We start from the raw sequence: 26,899 nt of genomic DNA on the forward strand, positions 1-26,899 counted from the left end.
ATCATGACAGTCCCATACTGTGTGAGTGAAGAGTGTGAAGACCATAGAATTAGGAATTAGAATAATAATTTAATAGGATCTCTATAGTGAAGACTGGATAGGTGTGATGTCAATGGAGAGGGGATAGATGAAGCCAAACTCCTTATGTAATGTCTCTCCACAATTACTGTAATAACATGTTATGATCTGGTTGACTCTGCCTTTTTGGGGCACTGCTTATGTGCGGTTTCTCTCAGGTTTGCCTTGGGCCTATCAACTGTCTGTCCACTCCAGGTGACAATGACCAGGAAACAAACACAAGCCATAGATCAATAAAATAAATGTCCTCTGTAATAATGAAGTTGAATAAAACGTTCTATAATAGATGATGAATAAAATAATTTCAAAATCTGCACAATATTCTTAAACAATGTATTTGTTTCAATGACCAATATAGCTGGAGTAACCTTTGTTATTGAAGCATGCTGTATAACGAATTGAGCACTAACTCCCCTAATCGAAACAAATGGTTTGGTCCGGCCATACCCGTGCCCTCCGCTGCAGTAGCCCATGTCTTGAGTGAAACGCGCAGTCCGACATCAGCATGGGGAGGGCAGCCTATTGTCGGCTGTAACAGTTTTCTCATCGCCCATGTAAGTGCCAATTTACCGCTAAAGATATAATATCGTAATATAATGTAAATTACAGTTATTGACTCTGTTGTATTGCGGTTTAAAGGCTATTTTAGACATAACTGTTGTTTCTTTCGCAAAACAATGTTTCATAAATCTGGGTTTATAATGACACAATCTAACATGACTTCAAGCGCTGTCAAACTGCGTCTGTTTCAGTGATACAGACTGTCCCTCCTATTGGGAGAAGATCCGCTAAATGGACACGCCTGGTGCCCAAATTGATTACCTATGTCGCGCAGCGAGAGTCGAGTGGAGGCGAGCGGTTCAGTCAGTCGTCCTGGTGAGCCCTTCCCAGCTAGCTAGATTATGCTTGTGGCTAGAAACTTCTGCCAGAATTTTAAACTTGTCTGCCGAAATCGGGACTTGAGAGAGTGTAGAATAATTCAGTTTAAATCTGCAATAAACGTTCTTTAGTGTCACCCTGGCCTGATATTGGCTACACTATACTAGCTACTTCACTCTCCTTACAGCGGCAACCGGGAGCCAAGGACACTGTGCCCGGTGTTGCCTGCTTGCAGCGCAAACTCTCCCCTTTGAGCAGTAGACTGTATCATGGTGACATCCAGATGGTTTCGCTCAGTCTCAAATAAGAATTAGACGTTCATCCATGTTTCTCAAGCATCAAATTTCGAAGTTGTTCCAAACTTCACATTTTTAAGTGTTTAAGGTTAAGTTCAGGCATGAATTCCAAATTCTTAAGCTTAGGCATTAACTCCAAATGGTTAAGGGTTAAGGTTTGGGATAGGTTTAAAACAAAAATATAAAAAACAACTTTCTATAGCTGGATTCCAGCAATTTGCAACTTTTGGAATCGGAGGCAGATGAGTTCTCTGTTGCCATTAGTGGCCGGTGTCCACATTATCTCCCGACGTCGTCAGACATGGATGGAAGTCGAATACTGACTTGTATCACGAGTGACCTTTTTGTATTACTACCAATATCCTAGCTGCTATCCTCGAAATGAAATCAAGTGGGATGGAGCAAATTGGCCACTTTAGCTTCTGCCGGTGACATGTGATAACCAAGAGCTGCCCGGTGTGAAACAACTGCTGCAAGGTTGGAACTGAAGCAACTCACATCGGCAAGCACCTTGATACAACACCGTTGCACTGGTCATTTGCACCGGCCTGTTGTTAAGTTAGCTAATTGGCACGTAACGGTGACATCCAGATGGTGACCAATACTCCCTCGCCCATCAAAATAAACATTACTTTCTTTTACATGTTTTAACAAGCACCATTGTTGCCAGCTACCCAGCATGACCTAGGTCCATGCATAGCCACGGGAAGTAGGGGTGCTGAGGGTGCTGCAGTATCCCCTGAAAAATCTGTATTAAAAAATATATATAATAAATAAATAAATTGTTTAAAAAAATATACACTACCGTTCAAAAGTTTGGGGTCACTTAGAAATGTCTTTGTTTTCCATGAAAACATACATGAAATGAGATTGAATAGGAAATATAGCAAAATGCATAGGAAATGTAATCATTGACAAGGTTGGAAATAATGATTTTTAATATAAATAATAATTGTGTCCTTCAAACTTTTATTTTGTCAAAGAATCCTCCATTTGCAGCAATTACAGCCTTGCAGACCTTTGGCATTCTAGTTGTCCATTTGTTGAGGTAATCTGAAGAGATTTCACCCCATGCTTCCTGAAGCACCTCCCACAAGTTGGATTGGCTTGATGGGCACTTCTTACGGTCAAGCTGCTCCCACAACAGCTCAATAGGGTTGAGATCCGGTGACTGTGCTGGCCACTCCATTATAGACAGAATACCAGCTGACTGCTTCTTCCCTAAATAGTTCTTGCATAGTTTGGAGCTGTGCTTTGGGTCATTGTCCTGTTGTAGGAGGAAATTGGCTCCAATCAAGCGCCGTCCACAGGGTATGGTTGGTTATGCTTGTGGCTAGAAACTTCTGCCAGAATTTTAAACTTGTCTGCCGAAGTCGGGACTTGAGAGAGTGTAGAATAATTCAGTTTAAATCTGCAATAAACGTTCTTTAGTGTCACCCTGGCCTGATAGGAGGAAATTGGCTCCAATGGCGTTGCAAAATGGAGTGATAGCCTTCCTTCTTCAAGATCCCTTTTACCCTGTACAAATCTCCCACTTTACCACCACCAAAGCACCCCCAGACCATCACATTGCCTCCACCATGCTTGACAGATGGCATCAAGCACTCCTCCAGCATCTTTTAATTTGGTCTGCGTCTCACAAATGTTCTTCTTTGTGATCCAAACACCTCAAATTTCGATTTGTCTGTCCATAACACTTTTTTCCAATCTTCCTGTGTCCAGGGTCTGTGTTCTTTTGCCCATCTTAATCTTTTATTTTTATTGGCCAGTCTGAGATATGGCTTTTTCTTTGCAACTCTGCCTAGAAGGTCAGCATCCCAGAGTCACCTCTTCACTGTTGACGTTGAGACTGGTGTTTTGTGGGTACTATTTAATAAAGCTGCCACTTGAGGACCTGTGAGGCGTCTGTTTCTCAAACTAGACACTCTAATGTATTTGTCCTCTTGCTCAGTTATGCACCGGGGCCTCCCACTCCTCTTTCTATTCTGGTTAGAGCCAGTTTGTGCTGTTCTGTGAAGGGAGTAGTACACAGCGTTGTACGAGATCTTCAGTTTCTTGGCAATTTCTCTCATGGAATAGCCTTAATTTCTCAGAACAAGAATAGACGGATGAGTTTCAGAAGAAAGTTATTTGTTTCTGGCCATTTTGATTCTGTAATCGAACCCTCAATTGCTGATGCTCCAGATACTCAACTAGTCTCAAGAAGGCCAGTTTTATTGCTTCTTTAATCAGCACACCAGTTTTCAGCTGTGCTAACATAATTGCAAAAGGGTTTTCTAATGATCAATTAGCCTTTTTAAATGATAAACTTGGATTAGCAAACACAACGTTCCATTGGAACACAGGACTGATGGTTGCTGATAATGGGCCTCTGTACGACTATGTAGATATTCCATAAAAAATCTGCCGTTTCCAGCTATAATAGCCATTTACAACATTAACAATGTCTACACTGTGTTTGTGATCAATTTGATGTTATTTTAATGGACAAAAAATTTGCTTTATTTCTAAAACAAGGACATTTCTAAGTGACCCCAAACTTTTGAACAGTAGTGTATATAAAGTCAGCAAAAAAAGAAACGTCCTCTCACTGTCAACTGCATTTATTTTCAGCAAACTTAACATGTATAAATATTTGTATGAACATAACAAGATTCAACAACTGAGACATAAACTGAACAAGTTCCACAGACATGTGACTAACAGAAATGGAATAATGTGTCCCTGAACAAAGGGGGGGGGGGTCAAAAGTAACAGTCAGTATCTGGTGTGGCCACCAGCTGCATTAAGTACTGTAGTGCATCTCCTCCTCATGGACTGCACCAGATTTGCCAGTTCTTGCTGTGAGATGTTACCCCACTCTTCCACCAAGGCATCTGCAAGTTCCCGGACATTTCTAGGGGGAATAGCCCTAGCCCACACCCTCCGATCCAACAGGTCCCAGACGTGCTCAATGGGATTGAGATCCGGGCTCTTCGCTGGCCATGACAGAACACTGACATTCCTGTGTTGCAGGAAATCACGCACAAAACAAGCAGTATGGCTGGTGGCATTGTCATGCTGGAGGGTCATGTCAGGATGAGCCTGCAGGAAGGGTACCACATGAGGGAGGAGGATGTCTTCCCTGTAACGCACAGCATTGAGATTGCCTGCAATGACAACCAGCTCAGTCCGATGATGCGGTGACACACCGCCCCAGACCATGACGGACCCACCACCTCCAAATCGATCCCGCTCCAGAGTACAGGCCTTGGTGTAATGCTCATTCCTTCAACGATAAATGCGAATCCGACCATCACCCCTGGTGAGACAAAACCGCAACTTGTCAGTGAAGAGCACTTTTTGCCAGTCCTGTCTGGTCCAGCGATGGTGGGTTTGTGCCCATAGGCGACCTTGTTGCCGGTGATGTCTGGTGAGGACCTGCCTTACAACAGTCCAGCCTCTCTCAGCCTATTGCAGACCGTCTGAGCACTGATGGAGGGATTGTGCGTTCCTGGTGTAACTCGGGCAGTTGTTGTTGCCATCCTGTACCTGTCCCGCAGGTGTGATGTTCGGATGTACCGATCCTGTGCAGGTGTTGTTACACGTGGTCTGCCACTGCAAGGACGATCAGCTGTCCATCCTGTCTCCCTGTAGCGCTGTCTTAGGTGTCTCACAGTACGGACATTGGAATTTATTGCCCTGGCGACATCTGCAGTCCTCATGCCTCCTTGCAGCATTCCTAAGGCACGTTCACGCAGATGAGCAGCGACCCTGGGCATCTTTCTTTTGGTGTTTTTCAGAGTCAGTAGAAAGGCCTCTTTAATGTCCTAAGTTTTCATAACTGTGACCTTAATTGCCTACCATCTGTAAGCTGTTAGTGTCTTAATGACTGTTCCACAGGTGCATGTTCATTAATTGTTTATGGTTCATTGAACAAGCATTGGAAACAGTGTTTAAACCCTATACAATGAAGATCTGTGAAGTTATTTAGATTTTTACGAATTATCTTTGAAAGACAGGGTCCTGAAAAAGGGACCTTTCTTTTTTTGCTGAGTTTATATAGATGTCTGTAGCACTGGAAAAACAACTTTTTCAGCATCTCTGCTTTGGCAAAAAGGTAGTTGTATAACTAAGAACAGTATCTTGCAGGATTCAATATTTGGAATTATAAGAGTTGTTGCCCTGTCCCTTTCTCTGTGATTGTCATTCTAATGGATCCCAGAAAGAACAATACCCTGTCCTCAAACATTTACATCAAAGGTGCAAAGTTATGGTCAAAGACACAAAACGTCCACAACCACTATTTGTACAGTATTAATTTACCATCCTTACAAACCACTTAATCAAATAAAATAAAATTGGCAAATAGTCCAGGTAGCCATGATTATCTGTTCAGGAGTCTTATGGCTTGAGGGTAGAAGCTGTTAAGAAGCCTTTTGGACCTAGACTTGGTGCTCCGGTACCTCTTGCCGTGTGGTAGCAGAGAGAACAGTCTATACTAGGGTGGCTGGAGTCTTTGACAATTTTTAGGGCCTGTAAATGTACAATACTGTATTGTACATAAGCTGGTCATCTAGGCTTGTACCTGTAGACTTTCCATCACCATGAAGAAAAACAATGCACAATACAGTAATTGAGTACATTGAGGCATCAAGTGGTTTGTGATGATGTGATTTGATAATGTAGCTCAGTTGGTAGAGCATTGCACTTGCAATGCTACAGCACTCACTACTGTAAGTTGCTCTGGATAAGAGTGTCTATTAAAATGGAATGAATAGACCATTTCAGTTTTCACATAGAAATAAGTTGCGTTTGCAAAGTATTTCAAGAAACTGGAAAACATATATCACATGTAAGTACTTTTATATTCCACAAGCATTATCAGATGAACTGTTTTGTACAGATAATTATCAGACTCAAGTTGCAAATGCTGGTAAACACTCAAATTCATTTAGTTTCACAAAAGTAGTGCATTGGCCCTTTTCTAGTCCTGTATTAGCGGTCCGGCAAAAAAATCACAGCACCGCCAAACTACTTCCTGTGGCTATGGGTCCATTAGGTAGCTAGCTGGGAAGGGCTCATCTGGAAGACTGACTGAACCGAATCCATTCGTCTCCACACTCGACTCTCAGCTGCGCGACATACTGTATGTTATCAATTTGGGCACCAGGCGTGTCCTTATAGCCTCTCCCCTCCCTATTCTAGCTCGCTACATTATAAACTTCTATTGATGCAATCCATTCATAGGCTATGATTCCGTTGCCTTCTAGCCACATGTTGATGTTGTAAATTTGTTACACTTGTAGGTTAATACTGGAGTAACGTTTCACAGTCATGTCAACTATGCATGTTATTTTCCATAATCATGAATGAACCCTAGATTATTATCTCCATTTGCTACAGTCATTTTGACATCATTTGACTGGCCAGTAGTGTAACTTCTACGCTGTAACTTCTATGCTGTGATATCTGCTTTATGTGTTAGTAGCCTACCATATTAATAAAACACTGCATGCATGTTTTTAATTATCTGATAATTTGCTGTTTTGTAAAGTTGTACTTTTATTACCTTCTATTATTTAGCCTACTTTTACTTTACCTCAGTTTTATGTCTTGTCTTTATGCTTATCATCAGTATATCTGTGGATATGTGAATGTGCATGCCATTCCACTGGGCACAGACGTCAATTCAACGTCTATTCCACATTGGTTCAACGTCATTTCATTGAAATGACTTGGAAACAACATTGATTCTACCAGTGTGTGCCCAGTGGGATGGATGTCCCAGATAGCTGCAACCCATGACAACTACCAATTGCTGTCCACTGTAGAGTGTGTTTTTGTTAAATGGCTAGTGTAATTAAAAATGTGGTTATGTGGGTGACATCGCTAGCCTGTGTCTCAGAGCAAGTGAGTGAGTAAGAGAGAAAGAGAGAGAGAGGGGAGAGAGAGAGATAGGAGAGAGACAGCCAGATGTGGAATTATTTTGAGGATTAGCAGTTGAATTTCTCTAATACAAAAATAGTTTTTGGGACACAAAAAGACTATAAAATCACCAGGAATTTTCCAGGTATACACACATATAAAAAAGAGATGTGATCATGTCTCTATTGAATCAAGGCATGAAATTATTATTATTTTCAAATACAATCTCTTTTGGGCTTACTTGTGGTCAATTTATAGTGTACAAATGGCCCCCCTGACCATTTGCTCAGACAAAAATCAGTTGTCTAGTACCCCTGCTGTAGATGCTGGCATGCTGACCACTGCCCCACAGGTTGAAGTCGTTCTCGCGGTCCACAGCATCAGGTCCATATCACAGTGTTATGCGGTGATCTTTCCACCCCTTTGGGCCACGACCTGTAGTCACCACTAGCCGGCCTCCGCCCAGTATCTGTCACTGTAAAATGACTTTCATAGGATGCCACCTTTCTACCAAGTCAGTTTGTCAAATTTCTGCCCTGTTAGAGCTGCCCCGGTCAGCTGTAAGTGCTGTTATTGTGAACTGGAAACGTCTAGGAGCAACAACGGCTCAACCGTGAAGTGGTAGGCCACACAAGCTCACAGAATGGGACCGCCGAGTGCTGAAGTGCGTAGCATGTAAAAATCATTTGTCCTTGGTTGCAAAACTCACTACTGAGTTCCAAGCTGCCTCTGGAAACAATGACAGCACAATAACTGTTCATTGGGAACTTCATGAAATGTGTTTCCATGGCCGAGCAGCCATGCGTCGGCTGGAGTGGTGTAAAGCTCGCCACAATTGGACTCTGGAGCAGTGGAAAAGCATTCTCTGGAGTAATGAATCTCGCTTCACCATCTGGCAGTCCGACGGACTAATCTGGGTTTGGCGGATGCCAGGAGAACGCTACCTGCCCCAATAGTGCCAACTGTAAAGTTTGGTGGAGGAGGAATAATGGTCTGGGGCTGCTTTTCATGGTTCGGGCTAGGCCCCTTAGTTCCAGTGAAGGGAAATCGTAACGCTACAGCATACAATGACATTCTAGATGATTCTGTGCTTCCAACTTTGTGGCAACAGTTTGGGGAAGGCCCTTTCCTGTTCCAGCAAGACAATGCCCCCGTGCAGAAAGCGAGGTTCATACTGAAATGGTTTGTCGCGATCGGTGTGGAAGAACTTGGCTGGCCTGCACAGAGCCCTGACCTCAACCCCATCGAACACCTTTGGGATGAATTGGAACACCGACTGCGAGCCAGGGCTAATCGCCCAACATCAGTGCCCGACCTCACTAATGCTCTTGTGGCTGAATGGAAGTCCCCACAGCAATGTTCCAACATCTAGTGGAAAGCCTTCCCAGAAGATTGGAGGCTGTTATAGCAGCAAAGGGGAGACCAACTCCATATTAATGCCCATGATTCTGGAATGAGATGTTCAACGAGCAGATGTTCACATACTTTTGGTCATGTAGTGTATATATTTATACTCTGGACTCCGACATTGCTCGTCCTAATATTTCTATATTTCTTAATTCCATTCTTTTACTTTTAAGATTTGTGTTTATTGCTGTGTATTGTTAGATATTACTGCACTGTTGGAGCTAGGAACAGAAGCATTTCGCTACACCCGCTATAACATCTGCTAAACATGTGTATGCGACCAATACGATTTGATTTGATCTTAACTTGCTATATGAACACAACTAAGACTTAAGCGTAGATCAAGCATTGATGTCAATAGGATATTTAGGCGCCTTTACAGTACATCTCTAGTTAAGATTTGTCTCATTGAGTTGGGGGCTGGAACTGGTGGTGTAATGTGCTGATCCACACTCTCTGAGCAGGCTGTGCTGAGGTCCTGGCCCGGGGTGGTGTCTGGCTGCCTGGTCATGTCAGGTGTTCTGGGACTGGAATAACCAGCTGGCTGGTTTAGAGATTATTTAAAGGCTCAGTGCAGTCAAAATTCAGTTTTTACTTTGTTTTATATCATATTGTACAACAGCTGATGAAACTAACACTGTAAAAGTGAGAACATTTTATCAGTGTTATTTCCTGATAGTTGCTGATTGAAAATACAATCTACATAGGACCTTCTAATCAGCAGGTTTGCATGAGTGGGAGTTTTGGCTTACCATGGTGACATCACCATGCGGTAAATTGGTTAATAGGCCAATAACAAAGAAAGTTACAAACCTCTCTGCCAATAACAGCTCGTTTTCAGTTTTCCCCTCCCCACTCAGACCACTCCCATGACAGTCCTAGCTAAATTCTTGCTTGTGAATTTTTGTGCTAAAACACTATTTTTGCCCATTTTAATGGAAATCAATTACATTTACATTTTAGTCATTTAGCAGACGCTCTTATCCAGAGCGACTTACAGTTAGTGAATACATATATATTTTTTATACTGGCCCCCCATGGGAATCGAACCCACAACCCTGGCATTGCAAACGCCATGCTCTATCAACTGAGCTACATCCCTGCCAGCCATTCCCGCCGCCCATGAGTCTCCCGGTCGCGGCCGGCTGCGACAGAGCCTGGATTCGAACCAGGATCTCTAGTGGCACAGTTAGCACTGCGATGCAGTGCCTTTAGACCACTGCGCCACTCAGGAGTACAGTAAGGTACTCAATTGTTACCCCGAAATGATTTGATATTGATATAAAAAAGGCTGCATTGGGCCTTTAAATAGGTGATGATAGGAGTTATTTCTGTCTGATAGTTGGTGGCTTGGATTTCGAGTTGAGAGTTATACTCACCTGCTGGGGCTTCACATAGAGTAGATGCCCTGGCTGTTCTGCCTGGAAGCCCACTCTATGAGGACACAGTGTGCTTTAATCCCACAATCTCTCATTTCTATCAGTGTTTCTTTGACACAACGGCATGCTCCAAACAATGCTATCGGAACCATGTTCCACATTTGATGAATTGTGCTATCATACCACTCTAAAATACATGTTGCTGCCCTATACTGTCAAGGTTTCCTCCAGATCAAACATTAAACAGGGTCTATAACAGGGTGCAGTGTCCATTCTTTCACACCCTATTGAATAATGTATGTTCACTGCAGCATTTACCACTGACGCCTAGGTGTTCCTTAAACAACGCTCAACCAGGCTGATTTGCACCAGAGAGCGGTGTGTGTTTGTGTGTGTGTGTGTGTTTGTGCTTTGTGCTTAACATCAAAGCTGCTGACCAGCATTAAGTCCTGAGTGTCACCGTGTGTGTTTCTTGTCTCCTGTCCACATTCATCTAAGAGGATACACGTGTGTCAACATTCAAAGGATGTTGTTGAACTCATGTCATTGTTTACCTAACAGATCTATGACATGTTTGGCATCCACTCTGCTAGAACAAAAACAAGCCAACCGTGACTGGGTGGGTAGCACCCTCCCCCCCCCCTCCTCTACAGGTAATGAATAACTGTCTGTCTACCTGTACCTCAGTGTCTCTGTTCCTCGGGGAGATCACATAGCTGTGTATCAGCCCCCAGGTATAACTGAAGCTCTGCTGTTTCTCCACCCACTGCACCTGTTTTCTCATAAGTGTGTGTGTGTGTGTGTGTGTGTGTGTGTGTGTGTGTGTGTGTGTGTGTGTGTGTGTGTGTGTGTGTGTGTGTGTGTGTGTGTGTGTGTGTGTGTGTGTGTGTGTGTGTGTGTGTGTGTGTGTGTGTGCGGGTGCAGTGAGTGTCTATTCGTCTTGTTCCTAGAAAGCTGGAGACTTGGCAGTGAAGGCTCCCTGTAGGTTTCATATATTAGGAGAGGGTGTTGCGCCTGGTGTTATCAGGAGGATACCTGCCCATTCACCCCCCAACCCCCACTATTCCCCTTTCAGCTCTCAGTTTAACCCCCCCCCCCTCTCTCTCTCAACGGCAGCGCTGCCAGAATTCTCTGGTCTAATACCTCTCTTGTTGATGTGTCAGTGATAGAGACAGAACACAAAGACCAGCGATAGGGCTGTGTGTGGCTCTGAGCAGAACAAAGAGCAGCCTGTTCAACGTCAACTCCCTGTCTCCTCTGGAACTGTATGGGCCTGTTTTAGCACACTGTGATCTTTTGGGGGAGTGAGCCTATAAGTTCAACAATGACCAACAATATGTGCGTCAATGCCACAACTGAGGGTCCAGATTGACCAACCAAAAGAAAGCTTTACTAGCCTGGAATGGACATCGTTTTGAAATTTGAATTCTGTTAATTGACGGAACTGGGGATGTCACAGTTATGGCATAGGCTCCCTGCTTAACAGCCTAACTGAGTAGCTGTTGCTGATAAGTCAAAAGTGCATTGATTTAATATATTTGAATCAGGCTCCAGGCTGTCAGTGAGATGGTGTATCTGCCTGTCTGCTAATCAAGGCTGAGCTGTCTCCATCTGTATGATTCAGCTGGCCATGCAGAGACAATGGTATCAACAACTGCAACAGGAAAACTGGCCAATGAATGGCCCAGGTCATGTGTGAGTGTGCTTGTGCGCGTGTGTGCGCGTGTGTGTGAGTGCGTGTGCCAGGGGCTTCCAGAAGGGCCATTGTCCTTGTGGTCATTGCTGGTTTACCTTTGACTGGGACGCAGCCGCAGTGATTCTGAGCAATGTGCTGACTCATCATGGCTGCCCTGCTCACACAGGCTCTGACACCTGTTGTCTGTATAATCATCACTGTGTGCTTGTGTGTGCCTGTGTCTGTGTGAGTGTTTGTCTAAGTCCTGATAGGCCTGTATGAGGTGGTCTGTGCTGTAGTGGATGGTCATGTGTTGTCTGTAGCCTCAGTAGTGTACCAAGACCCTCTCTGTGATTCCAGCAGCCCCTGCTCTGAGGGTCAGGGTCAGAACAGGACAGAACAGCACAGCCATGTCACTCAACAGCCCATCTGGCGACTGACGCGTACATTTCATTTGATTTTGTTATAGCTTCGTGACCTCACCAAGGTGGAAAGCCAAGCCTTGCCTAATGAAATTATGCATTAGGACTGCATACTGTACACACACACACACACACACACACACACACACACACACACACACACACACACACACACACACACACATACACAAAATGGGTCTTTGTCCTCTAAAGGCTCCTGAAAGAGGATTTAGCATGCATATAAAACAGTAGGCAATAACGAAAAGACCCAATCAGCTGGGCTGAGATCAGTCTGAGGATGAGATAGAGAGCTTAGAGAGAGAGGGCTAGCAGCCAGAGGTAGGTTTAGGACCAGATTCAAACAGTACAACAATTCCACCCCTAACTCCAAAAAATAAACACAATAGCAATCATTTAGGATGCTTGTTAGGTTCTATTTGATTTCTGTATGTGTGTCTGTATTGTGAATGGGTGTACGCAGTGTTTCCCCTAGATCTTAATATTTTTATTTGAATATAGGGAAAACACTGTGTTTGCACACTTATGTGCGCATGCTTGTGTTGTGTTGTGTTGTGTTATGTGGGGAACACATACCTTTCTGAGTATTCGGGTGGTGAAGGAGATAGGGTTCAAGGTGTGTCGGACAGAGCTGTTCTTTTCAGATTACAGGGGCATTTTGTCATGCATTGAATGTGTCACTCAGAGTGTTTGTAATAAAGAGAGTGCCAGGCTGGCAGCAGGTGACTGACTGAGTGACTGACTGGCGGTGAGCATGAACCTGTCCTGTCCCCCATCTGTTCTCTCTCTGTCATATTCAACCTTTCATCACTGCGTTCCATTCAAACACTACTACCAGGTGGCCAACTGTGGTCCTTGAGCGCCACAGACAGAGTGTGTAAAGTCTCATTCCAGCCCAGTGCTACATCACCTGATTTAATAATCTCTAATCGTGGTTAGCAACTAATCATGATTTAGACCACAATTATTTTAATCAGGTTTGTCACTGCTGAAACAAAACCCTGCACTAGCTAAGAAACTCCACTTGGCCATGTTATTTCTGTAGAGTACTAAGGCTAATGGCTGGCAAACTATGGTGCTGGAGTGCCACAGACAGAGAGTTTGTGTAGGTACAGCCCAGCACTCTCCTGATCTAAACAACGTAAATTACGCTTATCAAACCGCTGCACTCATTGAGACTCTCCAGCTGGCCATGTGTTTCTCTACAGTATTGTTCAGAAGGCCATGTTTGTTGACTGGTTCTTTGGCTGTCCCCATAGGAGAACCCTTTATGGTTCCATGTAGAACCCTTTTTGGTTCCAGGTATAACTATTTTGGGTTCCCTCTGTAGAAAGGGTTCTACATGGAACTTAAAAGGATTCTACCTAGAACCAAAAGGGTTCTACCTGGAACCAAAAGGGGTTCTTCAAAGGGAACAGCCAAAGAACCCTTTTTGGTTCTAGATAGCACCTTTTTTTCTAAGAGTGTATTGTATTGAAGGCTAGTGGGTGGTCAATGGTCATTATGCTGCTTTGTGAATGTGTCAGTGTTGCCGTGTGCTGCTCTCTCGCTCCTCTCTCTGGGCCCATTGTGAAACTGAACAGCTGATTGTGCTAACTAGCTGTGATGTGGGCCCAGCGTATCACAGCTGCATTTGTGTAGATTACATTGTGTGTGTGTGTGCTATGCGTGTTTGTGTGTTCGCGCCCTCGCACGTGTGTGTGTGTGTGTGTGTGTGATGCAGTAGACTCTTATGACTGTGCAGCTGAGGGAATATAGTTAGCATGTATAGCAGTCACCCCCAGAGCTCAGAATGTTCCTGACTTGGACTTGTTTTCCTCTCCTCAGTGCCAGTAGTCACTCTGTCTGTCTGACAGACTGCCTTCTCTTCACACTAGGAATATGTGTCTAAGGCCATTACTGTCACTCCTCAGGCTCAAAGGAAACCATGTTGCTTAGCATAGATTGGCTTAGGTTTTTATGGGTTGCTGCAGGGTAGGTGAGTTTGTATAGTGAGCCTGTGTTGCTGTGTGTTGTAGTTTTTGAGGAAGCCCCTCTCTCCAGACACCACTGTAGCGGTAAGCAGAAGGATTTAGTGACGTTTAGTGTTTAGTGACGTCATTTGAGCTCCCAGAGGATCCACCAGCAGACACAATACTTGGGTGTAATGTTTGACTGTTCATAGATTGCGTAAGTAGATTTTGATTAGTTGATTGAGACATTGATTGCTCTCTCCCTCTCTCTTTCTCTCTCTACAGGTGATCTTGGACAATGAGTGAGGCAAGGCAGCGTTGGGCTGATGGTAGGTGGGTTTTTTCACTTATTTCTCTCTTTTGTTTGCTCCATCTCTGTGTGTCTGTGTCTTTCTCTTATCCCCTGGGGTGTTAGTAGAAGTTGCCCCCAACATCTGGCCCAGGGTCAAGTCGAGGGGCAACTTCAAGCATTATCTGTTTTAGAGCATCTTCTTCCTGTGTGCTTCCTCTTGTCCGTCCCTTGTTTCCAACCCCTTAAATCCCATTTCCTCTCTTTCTGTGGTAGACTACTAGACAAGCATTATCTTTGAGCTGATTGGATGCATGCCCCGTTGTGGACTCCCATTGGTCGCCGCTGAACTTTGACCTCTCCTGTCTCACCCCAGAACCCAGAAACACACACCCTACTCTACTCTACTCCCCTATCCTACCCCCATTCCCCTGTCTATGAGAGTGCTGCACCCTCGTATGCAGCGAGGGGGTAGTGAGAGGCACCTAAGGGGGTCGGGGGGTAGAGGAGGGGCGCAGGACTCAGGCCTCAAGAGGTGTTCCTCTCACTCAGACCACCACGCCCCCTCCAAAATTACCCAGAATGCCCGGGAGAGCAAGGGCGTCCTGGGCCAGGGTCTGAAGCAGCTGTTCCAGCAGCAACGCAGACGCCTGTCCCTCGCTCGCTCTACCCTAGCCTCCTCCTCTTCCTCCTCTGCATCCTCCTCTTCCTCATCCTCGGCGATCTCAGTGGGTAGCCCCTCTCGCTACCCCCCCGAGGACTACCTCACCCCCCTCCTAGCCCCCTTCGCCTGTCCTGACTCTGACCCCCCCTCTGGTGGTCTCCTTGCACCCCCAGCTGGTCAGAGTGCCGGCCCTGTGGGCACAATGCGGCGTGGGACCATCCTGCAGAGCCGGCACCGTGGGGGGAACGGGACAGGGGCAGGGGCAGGGGCAGGGGGAGGAGACCGGGACCCACCTCTGAGAGGCAGCCCTCAGGCCTCCCACCGCCACTCTACCTATGATGCACAGAAGCATTCTGACCGCTTGCGCTCCTCCTCCACCACGGACAACACCATGCCAAGTAGCCCCTCCCCTGGCTACCACCCTGGATACGCAAAGTCAGACGATGTGGTGCTGTTGTCAGGATACCAGTCCATGGAGGAGATAGATAAGGTGAGCAATGTCAGCTGTCAATCATATTAGGGTCTTTGGTTTGTGGTCATGCTTTGTCTGGTAATGGATGTAATACAATCCTGTCCTTCTCAGGTGTTCTACATCATCCAACAGGCCTGCTCTTAAATATTGAGGAGGCTTAAAGTCAGATGAACTCGTGGATACCATTTTTGTGTCTCTGTGTCCAGTATGAAGGAAGTTAGAGGTAGTTTCGCGAGCCAATGCTAACTAGCTTTAGCACATTGACTGGAGGTTTATGGGGATCTGCAAGAGTATGACACGTGATGCCATGTGCGTGTAATAATGTTTCTGTCCTGTAATGCTAAAGGCTCCTGAGCAGAGGCAGTGCTAATCCAGGCTCAGGTCAGAGGTACACACACACACACACACACACACACACACACACACACACACACACGTCTACTCAGATCAGTCAGAACTGGTATTCCGGAGCCCCGGCTGCCCAAAGAGTGTCCTAAATACGTCTGGAGCGACGCATCTGTCTGGTATGCATTATCCTGGCAAGAAAGCCAAACACCCCTCTCAGGATGTTTGAGAATGGTATGGTCCACTGTAATTGCTGACTGTCATGCAGTCAACAGACACTGTCTCTTAGACCGGACTACTCTGCTGCGCAGGGCTTCTCATATTATCAGTAATTTTTTACATGATATGAGACGTGTGAAGATGAATTATCCACTGGAGGAAGAACTAGTGCTGAATGTTCTAAATGCGTGACATTTTGTCATATCAAGAAGATAAATTGGATTTTAACAGTAAAGTAGAAACCCTGTCTATCAACATAATGTATCAAGAAGAGCTCCTTGTGTTGTAGGAGCACAGAGATTTTATGAGAATTTATGTCATTTTTTGGAAATTGGAAATGCTTGACATGCTACATCACGCAAGATGTGGAGGTTATTTTTCTGCATCCATGTGTGTTGTTCTGGGTTCAGAATGTACAGTATGTGTGTATGACCTCTCAGAGAGGAGATGTTTGTCCGTCTGGTAAGATAGGTCAGAGGACCTCTCAGGTTTTGCATTGAGAGGTCAATATGTTGGACAGCTGTACCAGACACTGCTATAACCTCACATACACGCACGCACAAACAAACAACACATTCACATGCACGCACACACACACACACACACACCCAGAGACACAGCCTGCTGGACAGTGTGTAACAATAAGCCACTTGTGTCTGAAAGGACAGAGCTCTTTAACAAAGGAAGGCTGACAAAGAGGAAGTGCATACAGTATTCTCCTGCTCATCTAGTGTGCTATGTTCTTTTTATACCCTCTGGTAAAGGAGCCTCTCACTACAGTAGGTGTGAACTGTGTTCATTTGTGTTCTAACATCAGTATTTAGTTTGGGTGCCAGCCTATTTTGTCATTCAACAACACTACTACCTCTTGTTGCCAAGATAGACGTTGGCTGAAAGAGAAACAGACTGGCCCCGGTGAGAGAATATTGATTTTCAGCCTTGTTCTCCTCTGACTCAGAGTACAGTATAGCTTTACACAGGATAGCTATAGCCAAACCAGTATGTAAATGCCTGATGTTTGTCCTGACTGCCACAAGATGGCGGTGTCATATCAGATAATGGCTGTAGTCTGATGTGTGTGTGTGTGTGTGCGTGTGCGTGTGCGTGCATGTGTGTATACATAGCTATTTTAATTGAGAGAGAATAACGTTTGGACCTCCTCAAATACCATTATTTATTATTAAGTAACTGGTTCCACAGCCTTTCTTAGTTTACTCAACATTTCGATCAAAGTGTTACCTGAATTTAAACATTTTAGTTGGCCCAAACTTAGCTCCAACTTGAGAAAACTAAGGCAAGAATTCAGTCAACTTAAAATGATGTGTTTGCTCTACTTGTCTCATACAAATTGCAAGAACAGATCACTCTGGTGTCATATGTTAACAGAATGTGCAATTTAGCCTATTAAACACAAAAAGTGAGAATTAGGCACACAAAAAGTGTTTCAATTGAGAATGAGGCAGGTCTGATGCCGAAAATGAAAGGAAATGATTGCCTACTTCGACCATATTACATTTTTGCAAAAACAATAGTGTGTAGTTCCAGTGGTTACAAAAGTTATTAATTACTGAAAACACTTCAGAGATTTGAATTTGGTTCAACTACCACTAAGGTAGTGCAAAATGTAATTAAAGTACTTGTTGAATTACATGTAGTTCACTACTCCCCAACACTGTAATTGACACAGACATGGTGGCATAGAATGAAGATCGGAACACCATGAACCAAAAGGTTGTGAGTTCAAATCCCAGATGAGTACATGTTGAATAATAATTACTGTATAAATGAACATGCACAATGTGTGTCAAATATGTAAGTTGAAAACATTGTATGTCAAAAGCACCATTTGTGTAACTAGTTCCACAGCCTTTTTTAGTGAAGCTGCCCAAATAATTTCTAGATGAATGAACATATCATTTTAAAATGATGGAATTTTTGCCTAAGTTTTCTCAAGTTGGAGCTAAGTTTGGGCCAAAAATGTTTTAAGTTCAGGTAACACTTTCACCAAAAAGTTGAATAAACTAAAAAAGGCTGTGGAACTAGTTACTTAATAATAATTAGTTGAAACTAGATTTATTTTACAGTGTGTGTGTGTTAGTAATACTGTAATAGAGAGGCCAGTACTGATGAATAGGTCTATATTTCTAGCTAATATCCAACCAACATGTGTGTTACAGTACAGCAGGCTGAATAGACTCCCGTTGGCCTGGCTGTGCATTACTGTGTCATTACTGCTGGAATAGAGAGATCATTAGTCTCTTTCTCCTCACTGCATATTATGTATGTGTGATACACTCTGTTGGTAACTCGCACACATGCACAGATGCACGCACAGATGCACGCACACACACACACACACACACACACACACACACACACACACACACACACACACACACACAGAGAGCCGTGTCTCAGCCAATGCAGCAATGTCATTCAGGTCATCTGAGCGGTCTTCGTGACAACCCTCAGGCTCAAAGTGAGCTGGCTGAAGCGACGCCCTACTGTAGTTTCCATGGTAATGGCAAGGATGACCTTGGCAGAGTCTAACCCCCCCCCCCCACCCCCCGTGGTTGGAAAGGGTCAGAGGTCATGCTGTTGAAGATATTTGAAGAGGCTTGAGCAGTGAAATGTGTGTGTGTGTGTGTGTTTGAGATTCCACGTTGCCATACCCTACCCAAATGCTACCGCTCTCGATCTCTCTATGACCCACTATCTTTCTTTTGCCTTCCTCCCCTCCTCTCTCATTTTCTGTCTCATATTCTACCCCTCCCTCTCTTGCTTCCTCATCCTCTGTCGTCTTCTTTCACCCTCTCTCTCTCTCGCTCAATTCAATTGAAAGGGCTTTATTGGCATGGGAAACATATGTTTACATTGCCAAAGCAAGTGAAATAGATAATAAACAAAAGTGAACATTACACTCACAAAGGTTTCAGAGGAATAGAGACATTTCAAATGTCATATTATGGCTAAGTACAGTGTTATAATGATGTGCAAATAGTTAAAGTACAAAGGGGAAAATAAATAAAAATAAATATGGGTTGTCTTCACTGGTTGCCCTTTTCTTGTGGCAACAGGTCACAAATATTGCTGCTGTGATGGCACACTGTGGTATTTCACACAACAGATATGGGTGTCACACCCTGATCTGTTTCACCTGTCTTTGTGCTTGTCTCCACCCCCCTCCAGGTGTCGCCCATCTTCCCAATTATCCCCTGTGTATTTATACCTCTGTTTGTCTGTTGCCAGCTCATCTTGTCTCGTCAAGCCTACCAGCGTTTTTCACGTACTCCTGTTTTGCTCTAGCCCCTGTTTTACAGTTTTTCCCAGTTTTGACCATTCTGCCTGTCCTGACCCTGATCCTGCCTGCCGTTCTGTACCTTGTGACACTGTTCTGGATTACTGACCTCTGCCTGCCCCGACCCCGAGCCTGCCTGCCGTTTCTGTACCTTTCAGACTCTGCTCTGGATTACTGACCTCTGCCTGCCCTTGACCTGTGGTTTGCCTGCCCCCTGTTTTTGTAAATAAACCTTTGCTATTTCGAACTTTCTGCATCTGGGTCTTATCCAGAGTCGTGATAGAATGAACTGGCCATGACTGACCCAGCAGACTCGGACCAGCTCCGCAACGCTGTCTCCTCCCAGGGAGCCACCATTGGAAGACACAAGGAGTTACTTCAAGGTCTTATGGAAGGATTCCAGACCTTGGTGGAACGCCAGGACCGTTCCTTCAACACATTGCTGGAGCAATTCCGCAGATTGTCTGTGAGGCAGCCTGCCACTACAGTAACCCCCCAGACTGTCAATTACCCCGCTACCTGCGGCGTTTCTCCCCAATCTACCCCGGCTTCCCAAGAACCCTGCTTACCTCCTCCGGAGCGCTACACTTGAGATACCGGATCCTGCCGGGCGTTTCTCTCCCAGTGTTCTCTCATCTTTGAGCTGCAGCCCTCTTCATTTCCCTCAGATCGTTCGAGGATAGCGTACGTGATAATGCTGATGTCCGGGAGGGCTCTTGCCCAGCCAAGGCGGTATGGGAGCGACAATCTACCGTTTGTCTGAAATTGGAGGAGTTTGTGGCGGAGGTACGTAAAGTGTTTGATTCTCCGTTGTCCGGGAGAGAGGCGGCTCATAAGCTGCTCCAACTCAAATCAAATCAAATCAAATCAAATTGTATTGGTCACATGCGCCGAATACAACAGGTGCAGACATTGCAGTGAAATGCTTACTTACAGCCCTTAACCAACAGTGCATTTATTTTAAACAAAAAAAGTAAGAATAAAACAACAACAACAAAAAAGTGTTGAGAAAAAAAGAGCAGAAGTAAAATAAAGTGACAGTAGGGAGGCTATATATACAGTAAAATAAAGTGACAGTAGGGAGGCTATATATACAGGGGGGTACCGTTGCAGAGTCAATGTGCGGGGGCACCGGCTAGTTGAGGTAGTTGAGGTAATATGTACATGTGGGTAGAGTTAAAGTGACTATGCATAAATACTTAACAGAGTAGCAGCAGCGTAAAAAGGATGGGGTGGGGGGGCAGTGCAAATAGTCCGGGTAGCCATGATTAGCTGTTCAGGAGTCTTATGGCTTGGGGGTAGAAGCTGTTGAGAAGTCTTTTGGACCTAGACTTGGCACTCCGGTACCGCTTGCCGTGCGGTAGCAGAGAGAACAGTCTATGACTAGGGTGGCTGGAATCTTTGACAATTTTGAGGATTCCCGTAGTGTGGCAGACTACGCGGTGGATTTTTGCACGTTGGCGGCTGAGAGTGCCTGGAACCCAGAAGCCCTGTTCGACGCATTCCTTCACGGATTATCGGAGGTGATTAAAGACGAGCTTGCAAGCCGGGAGCTGCCCCTGGACCTCGACTCCCTCATAGCCTTGACCATCTGGATTGATGGGCGGCTACGGGAACGTAGGAGGGAGAGGGAGTCTGTTCCCTGTCGCCGACTCTCGTCCTCGATTTCCACCTTGCCTCTGAGCAATCCTGGGACATTTTTTATCTACCTGCCCATTAAAGAACCAGGCTCATCAAGTAGGTACTAGTACGCTGGTGAGCTGTACGGGGAGTTTCTGTCACACCCTGGCTAATGGACTCTAGTTATTGAGCCAGAGTGGGTTTGTTCTATGTGGTGTATATCTATGTTGGGGGTTCTAGTTTGTCTGTTTCTATGTTTGCCTGAGTGACTCCCAATCAGAGGCAACGAGTGTCAGCTGTTTGGCTGGTTGTCTCTGATTGGGAGCCATATTTAACTGTCTGTGTTTCACTTTGTGTTTGTGGGTTTTTGTTCCTTGTCGGTCTTTGTCACCGTGGACTTCACGAGTCGTTTATTGTTTTGGTTTTGTGCTTTAATATAATAAAGTATCATGTTCGCTCAACACGCTGCGCATTGGTCTACTTCGCGTCAAGACGATCGTGACAGAAAAACCCACCAACACAGGACCAAGCAGCGTGTCCAGGAACAGGCAGCCTGGACGTGGGAGCAGCGTCAGACGGTCGAGAGGCAACCCCAAAAAAAATGTAGGGGGGGGCACACGGCAGGGGCGACTGGGCAGCAGGAGGCTGCCACAGGGCGATTAGGTGAGGAGGCCACCAGGTTAAGGGGGCTACTGGCGCAGAGGGAGCAGGAGTTAGTGTTGCAGAGGATGGAGCTATTGGAGGCGATTAGGGAAAGGGTGAGAAATGAGGCACGGCGAGAGGAACTCGGTAGACAGCTGAGGGAGCGGAGGGTTATGATGAAACCCAGTCCCGCTCCTCACACCAAGCAAGTGGTGTGCGTCACCAGTCCGGTCCGGCCCGTTCCTGCTTCCCGCACTAAGTGTACGGTGCACGTCGCCAGCCCAGCCCAGCCTGTTCCTGCCCCTCGCACCAAGCCTACGGTGTGCGTCGCCAGACCAGTCCGGCCTCTCCCTGCTCCACGCACCAAGCCTACGGTGTGCGTCGCCAGCCCAGCCCGGCCTGTTCCTGCTCCACGCACCAAGCCTACGGTGTGCGTCGCCAGCCCAGCCCGGCCTGTCCCTGCTCCACGCACCAAGCCTACGGTGTGCGTCGCCAGCCCAGTCCGGCCTGTCCCTGCTCCACGCACCAAGCCTACGGTGTGCGTCGCCAGCCCGGCCTGTCCCTGCTCCACGCACCAAGCCTACGGTGTGCGTCGCCAGCCCTGTCCGGCCTGTCCCTGCTCCACGCACCAAGCCTACGGTGTGCGTCGCCAGCCCAGCCCGGCCTGTTCCTGCTCCACGCACCAAGCCTACGGTGTGCGTCGCCAGCCCTGTCCGGCCTGTCCATGCTCCACGCACCAAGCCTACAGTGTGCGTCGCCAGCCCGGCCCGGCCTGTTCCTGCTCCACGCACCAAGCCTACGGTGCGCGTCGCCAGTCCGGCCCGGCCTGTTCCTGCCACTCGCACCAAGCCAGGGGTGCGAGTCGTCAGCCTGGTCCAGCCCGTTCCTGCCACTCGCACCAAGCCAGGGGTGCGAGTCGTCAGCCTGGTCCAGCCCGTTCCTGCTACTCGCACCAAGCCAGGGGTGCGAGTCGTCAGCCTGGTCCAGCCCGTTCCTGCCACTCGCACCAAGCCAGGGGTGCGAGTCGTCAGTCCGGTGAGGCCCGTTCCTGCTACTCGCACCAAGCCAGGGGTGCGAGTCGTCAGTCCGGTGAGTGCGCATCGTCAGCCCGGTCCGGCCCGTTGCTGCTCCACGCACCAAGCCAGGGGTGCGAGTCGTCAGTCCGGTGAGGCCCGTTCCGGCTCCACGCACCAAGCCAGGGGTGCGTATCGTCAGCCCGGTCCGGCCCGTTGCTGCTCCACGCACCAGGCCAGGGGTGCGCTTTGTCAGCCAGGTCCGGTCCTTTCCTGCCTCACGCACCAAGCCAGGGGTGCGCGTCGTCTGTCCGGCACAACCCGTGCCTGGGTCACCGGTGCCTAACCAGGTACCGGCCAACGGCTCCACAACGGAGCTGAAGCTAGCCGCTCCTGCTACGTCCAGGTCAGCTCCAGCCAGCGGGACCAGACCGGACCAGGGGCGCTATAGGGGGTTTATTGGAGGGTGGTGGACAAGCCCGGAGCCAGAACCGCCGCCGAGGAGGTATGCCCACCCAGCCCTCCCCTGTTTCGCGTTTTTTTTTTGAGGCGCGGTCGCAGTCCGCGCCTTTAGGGGGGGGTACTGTCACACCCTGGCTAATGGACTCTAGTTATTGAGCCAGAGTGGGTTTGTTCTATGTGGTGTATATCTATGTTGGGGGTTCTAGTTTGTCTGTTTCTATGTTTGCCTGAGTGACTCCCAATCAGAGGCAACGAGTGTCAGCTGTTTGGCTGGTTGTCTCTGATTGGGAGCCATATTTAACTGTCTGTGTTTCACTTTGTGTTTGTGGGTTTTTGTTCCTTGTCAGTCTTTGTCACCGTGGACTTCACGAGTCGTTTATTGTTTTGGTTTTGTGCTTTAATATAATAAAGTATCATGTTCGCTCAACACGCTGCGCATTGGTCTACTTCGCGTCAAGACGATCGTGACAGTTTCCCATCTTCCATTTCTCGTACCCCTCTCCATGCTACCATGTTGTGGGGTGACCGGTCCAAATCTCTCCGGGTGATCATTGACTCTGGGGCCGCCGTGAGCTTTATGGACGCCACCCTGGTGTCGGAGCTGGGAATCCCTACACAACCCCTCTCCATTCCCATGGACGGCAGAGCGTTGGATGGGTGCTCTATTGGCAGAGTCACCCACACTACGTTTCCCATTAACCTGAGAGTGTAGGGTAGTCTATGCAGTTCCTGCCCATTGAATCCCCTCACGCACTCATGGTTTTGGGGTTTTCCTGGCTCCAGAGGCACAATCCTCTGATCGACTGGGCTACTAGTTCTATCCTGGGTTGGAGCCCGTTTTTACATGTGCATTGCCTGAAGTCGGCGCTGCCTGCCCCGGGACATCGTCCTGCGGGCTTGGGAAAAGCCCCGGACCTCTCCGCTGTTCCCGCGGAGTACCAGGACCCCCAGGAGGTGTTCAGCAAGGCCCGTGGCCACCTCGCTTCCTCCGCATCGGCCCTAGGACTGCGCCATCAACATTCTCCCGGCCTTCGCTTCGGGGGCGGCTTTATTCCCCATCAGGTCCGGAGACCAAGGCGATGGAGACATATATTGAGGACTCCCTGGCTGCAGGGGTATCAGTCCTTCTGCCTTCCCCACCGGCGCAGGGTTCTTCTTTGTGGAGAAGAAGGACAAAACCCTGCGTCCGTGTATCGACTACCGGGGCCTGAATGACATCACGGTTAAAAACCGTTACCTGCTTCCATTCATTGCCTCAGCTTTCGAGCCTCTCCAGGGGGCTACCATCTTCTCCAAGTTGGACCTCTGGAACGCCTACCATCTGGTATGGATACGGGAAGGGGATGAGTGGAAGACCGCCTTTAACACGGCTAGCGGGCACTACGAATACCTGGTAATGCCGTTCGGACTGATCAACGCTCCTGCTGTGTTCCAGGCCCTGGTAAACGATGTTCTCCGGGACATGTTGAACTGGTTCTTATTCGTCTACCTTGGGGGGGGGGGGGGGGCTAACTGGATGTTTGTCCCTTACACTGCCCATTCCATGATTCCTCTCGACTGGCCTGCCATCCTGGCTCCCGTCGAACCGTGGCCTTTGTATGACAACATTTATGGTGGCCCATCTTGGTTCCTGATGTCTCCGCGTTCATCGCCGCCTGCACCGTGTGTGCCCAGAATAAGACTCTTCTGCAAGCTCCGGCTGGCCTCCTTCAACCACTTCCTGTCCCTCACCGTCCCTGGTCACATACAGTGGGGAAAAAAAGTATTTAGTCAGCCACCAATTGTGCAAGTTCTCCCACTTAAAAAGATGAGAGAGGCCTGTAATTTTCATCATAGGTACACGTCAACTATGACAGACAAAATGAGAAAGAAAAATCCATAAAATCACATTGTAGGATTTTTAATGAATTTATTTGCAAATCATGGTGGAAAATAAGTATTTGGTCAATAACAAAAGTTTCTCAATACTTTGTTATATACCCTTTGTTGGCAATGACACAGGTCAAACGTTTTCTGTAAGTCTTCACAAGGTTTTCACACACTGTTGCTGGTATTTTGACCCATTCCTCCATGCAGATCTCCTCTAGAGCAGTGATGTTTTGGGGCTGTCGCTGGGCAACACGGACTTTCAACTCCCTCCAAAGATTTTCTATGGGGTTGAGATCTGGAGACTGGCTAGGCCACTCCAGGACCTTGAAATGCTTCTTACGAAGCCACTCCTTCGTTGCCCGGGCGGTGTGGTTGGGATCATTGTCATGCTGAAAGACCCAGCCACGTTTCATCTTCAATGCCCTTGCTGATGGAAGGAGGTTTTCACTCAAAATCTCACGATACATGGCCCCATTCATTCTTTCCTTTACACGGATCAGTCGTCCTGGTCCCTTTGCAGAAAAACAGCCCCAAAGCATGATGTTTCCACCCCCATGCTTCACAGTAGGTATGGTGTTCTTTGGATGCAACACAGCATTCTTTGTCCTCCAAACACGACGAGTTGAGTTTTTACCAGAAAGTTCTATTTTGGTTTCATCTGACCATATGACATTCTCCCAATCCTCTTCTGGATCATCCAAATGCACTCTAGCAAACTTCAGACGGGCCTGGACATGTACTGGCTTAAGGAGGGGGACACGTCTAGCACTGCAGGATTTGAGTCCCTGGCGGCGTAGTGTGTTACTGATGGTAGGCTTTGTTACTTTGGTCCCAGCTCTCTGCAGGTCATTCACTAGGTCCTCCCGTGTGGTTCTGGGATTTTTGCACACCGTTCTTGTGATCATTTTGACCCCACAGGGTGAGATCTTGCATGGAGCCCCAGATCGAGGGAGATTATCAGTGGTCTTGTATGTCTTCCATTTCCTAATAATTGCTCCCACAGTTGATTTCTTCAAACCAAGCTGCTTACCTATTGCAGATTCAGTCTTCCCAGCCTGGGGCAGGTCTACAATTTTGTTTCTGGTGTCCTTTGACAGCTGTTTGGTCTTGGCCATAGTGGAGTTTGGAGTGTGACTGTTTGAGGTTGTGGACAGGTGTATTTTATACTGATAACACGTTCAAACAGGTGCCATTAATACAGGTAACGAGTGGAGGACCGAGGAGCCTCTTAAAGAAGAAGTTACAGGTCTGTGAGAGCCAGAAATCTTGCTTGTTTGTAGGTGACCAAATACTTATTTTCCACCATAATTTGCAAATAAATTCATAAAAAATCCTACAATGTGATTTTCTGGATTTTTTTTCCTCAATTTGTCTGTCATAGTTGACGTGTACCTATGATGAAAATTACAGGCCTCTCTCATCTTTTTAAGTGGGAGAACTTGCACAATTGGTGGCTGACTAAATACTTTTTTTCCCCACTGTATATCCCTGGACTTCGTCACTGGTCTCCCCCCGTCTGATGGCAACACTGTTATCCTTACCGTGGTGAACCGGTTTTCCAAAGCTGCCCATTTAATTCCTAGCTACCCTCAGCCAAGGAAACGGCCCAGCTCATGGTACAGCACGTCTTCCGGATCCATGGACTTCCGATGGACATGGTCTCCGACCGGGATCCTCAGTTCTCGTCCCAGTTCTGGAAGGCGTTCTGCACGCTCATGGGTCGTTGGCCAGCCTGTTCTCCGGGTTCCACCCCCAGTCTAACGGCCATTCTGAGCGAGCCAATTAGGACCTGGAGACGGCTCTTCACTGCCTTGTCTCCGCCAACCTGGAGCCAGTAGCTCGTGTGGGTAGAGTACGCCCGCAACACCCTCCCTTGCTCAGCCACTGGTCTCTCTCCTTTTGAGTGCTCCCTAGGATATTAGCCCCCACTCTTCCCGGACAAAGAGGAAGAGGTCAGCATACCCTCGGCCCAGATGTTCGTCCGCCGCTGTAG

At 47.0% G+C, this 26,899-nt stretch overlaps 1 protein-coding gene across 6 annotated transcripts in view; it reads left to right on the forward strand.

The window, feature by feature from the left end:
* Positions 1 to 566: 566 nt before the first annotated feature.
* The window catches only part of LOC311147269 (transmembrane and coiled-coil domains protein 1-like), a 62,837-nt gene continuing 36,504 nt past the window's right edge, over positions 567 to 26,899 (forward strand). Inside the window, exons 1-3 of one of the 6 annotated variants that reach the window (XM_084183941.1) lie at positions 567 to 632; positions 14,299 to 14,346; positions 14,679 to 15,456. In XM_084183941.1, the coding sequence (XP_084040067.1) occupies positions 14,312 to 14,346; positions 14,679 to 15,456 (813 nt within the window). In that variant the 5' untranslated portion in view covers positions 567 to 632; positions 14,299 to 14,311. Of the gene's footprint in view, positions 633 to 14,298; positions 14,347 to 14,578; positions 15,457 to 26,899 lie in introns of all 6 variants that reach the window. The other 5 variants (XM_084183945.1, XM_084183943.1, XM_084183946.1 and 2 more) reach the window with 5 other exon arrangements.

This window comes from Coregonus lavaretus, assembly GCF_964263955.1.
Source record: "Coregonus lavaretus genome assembly, chromosome: 20".
Lineage (NCBI taxonomy): Eukaryota > Metazoa > Chordata > Actinopteri > Salmoniformes > Salmonidae > Coregonus > Coregonus lavaretus.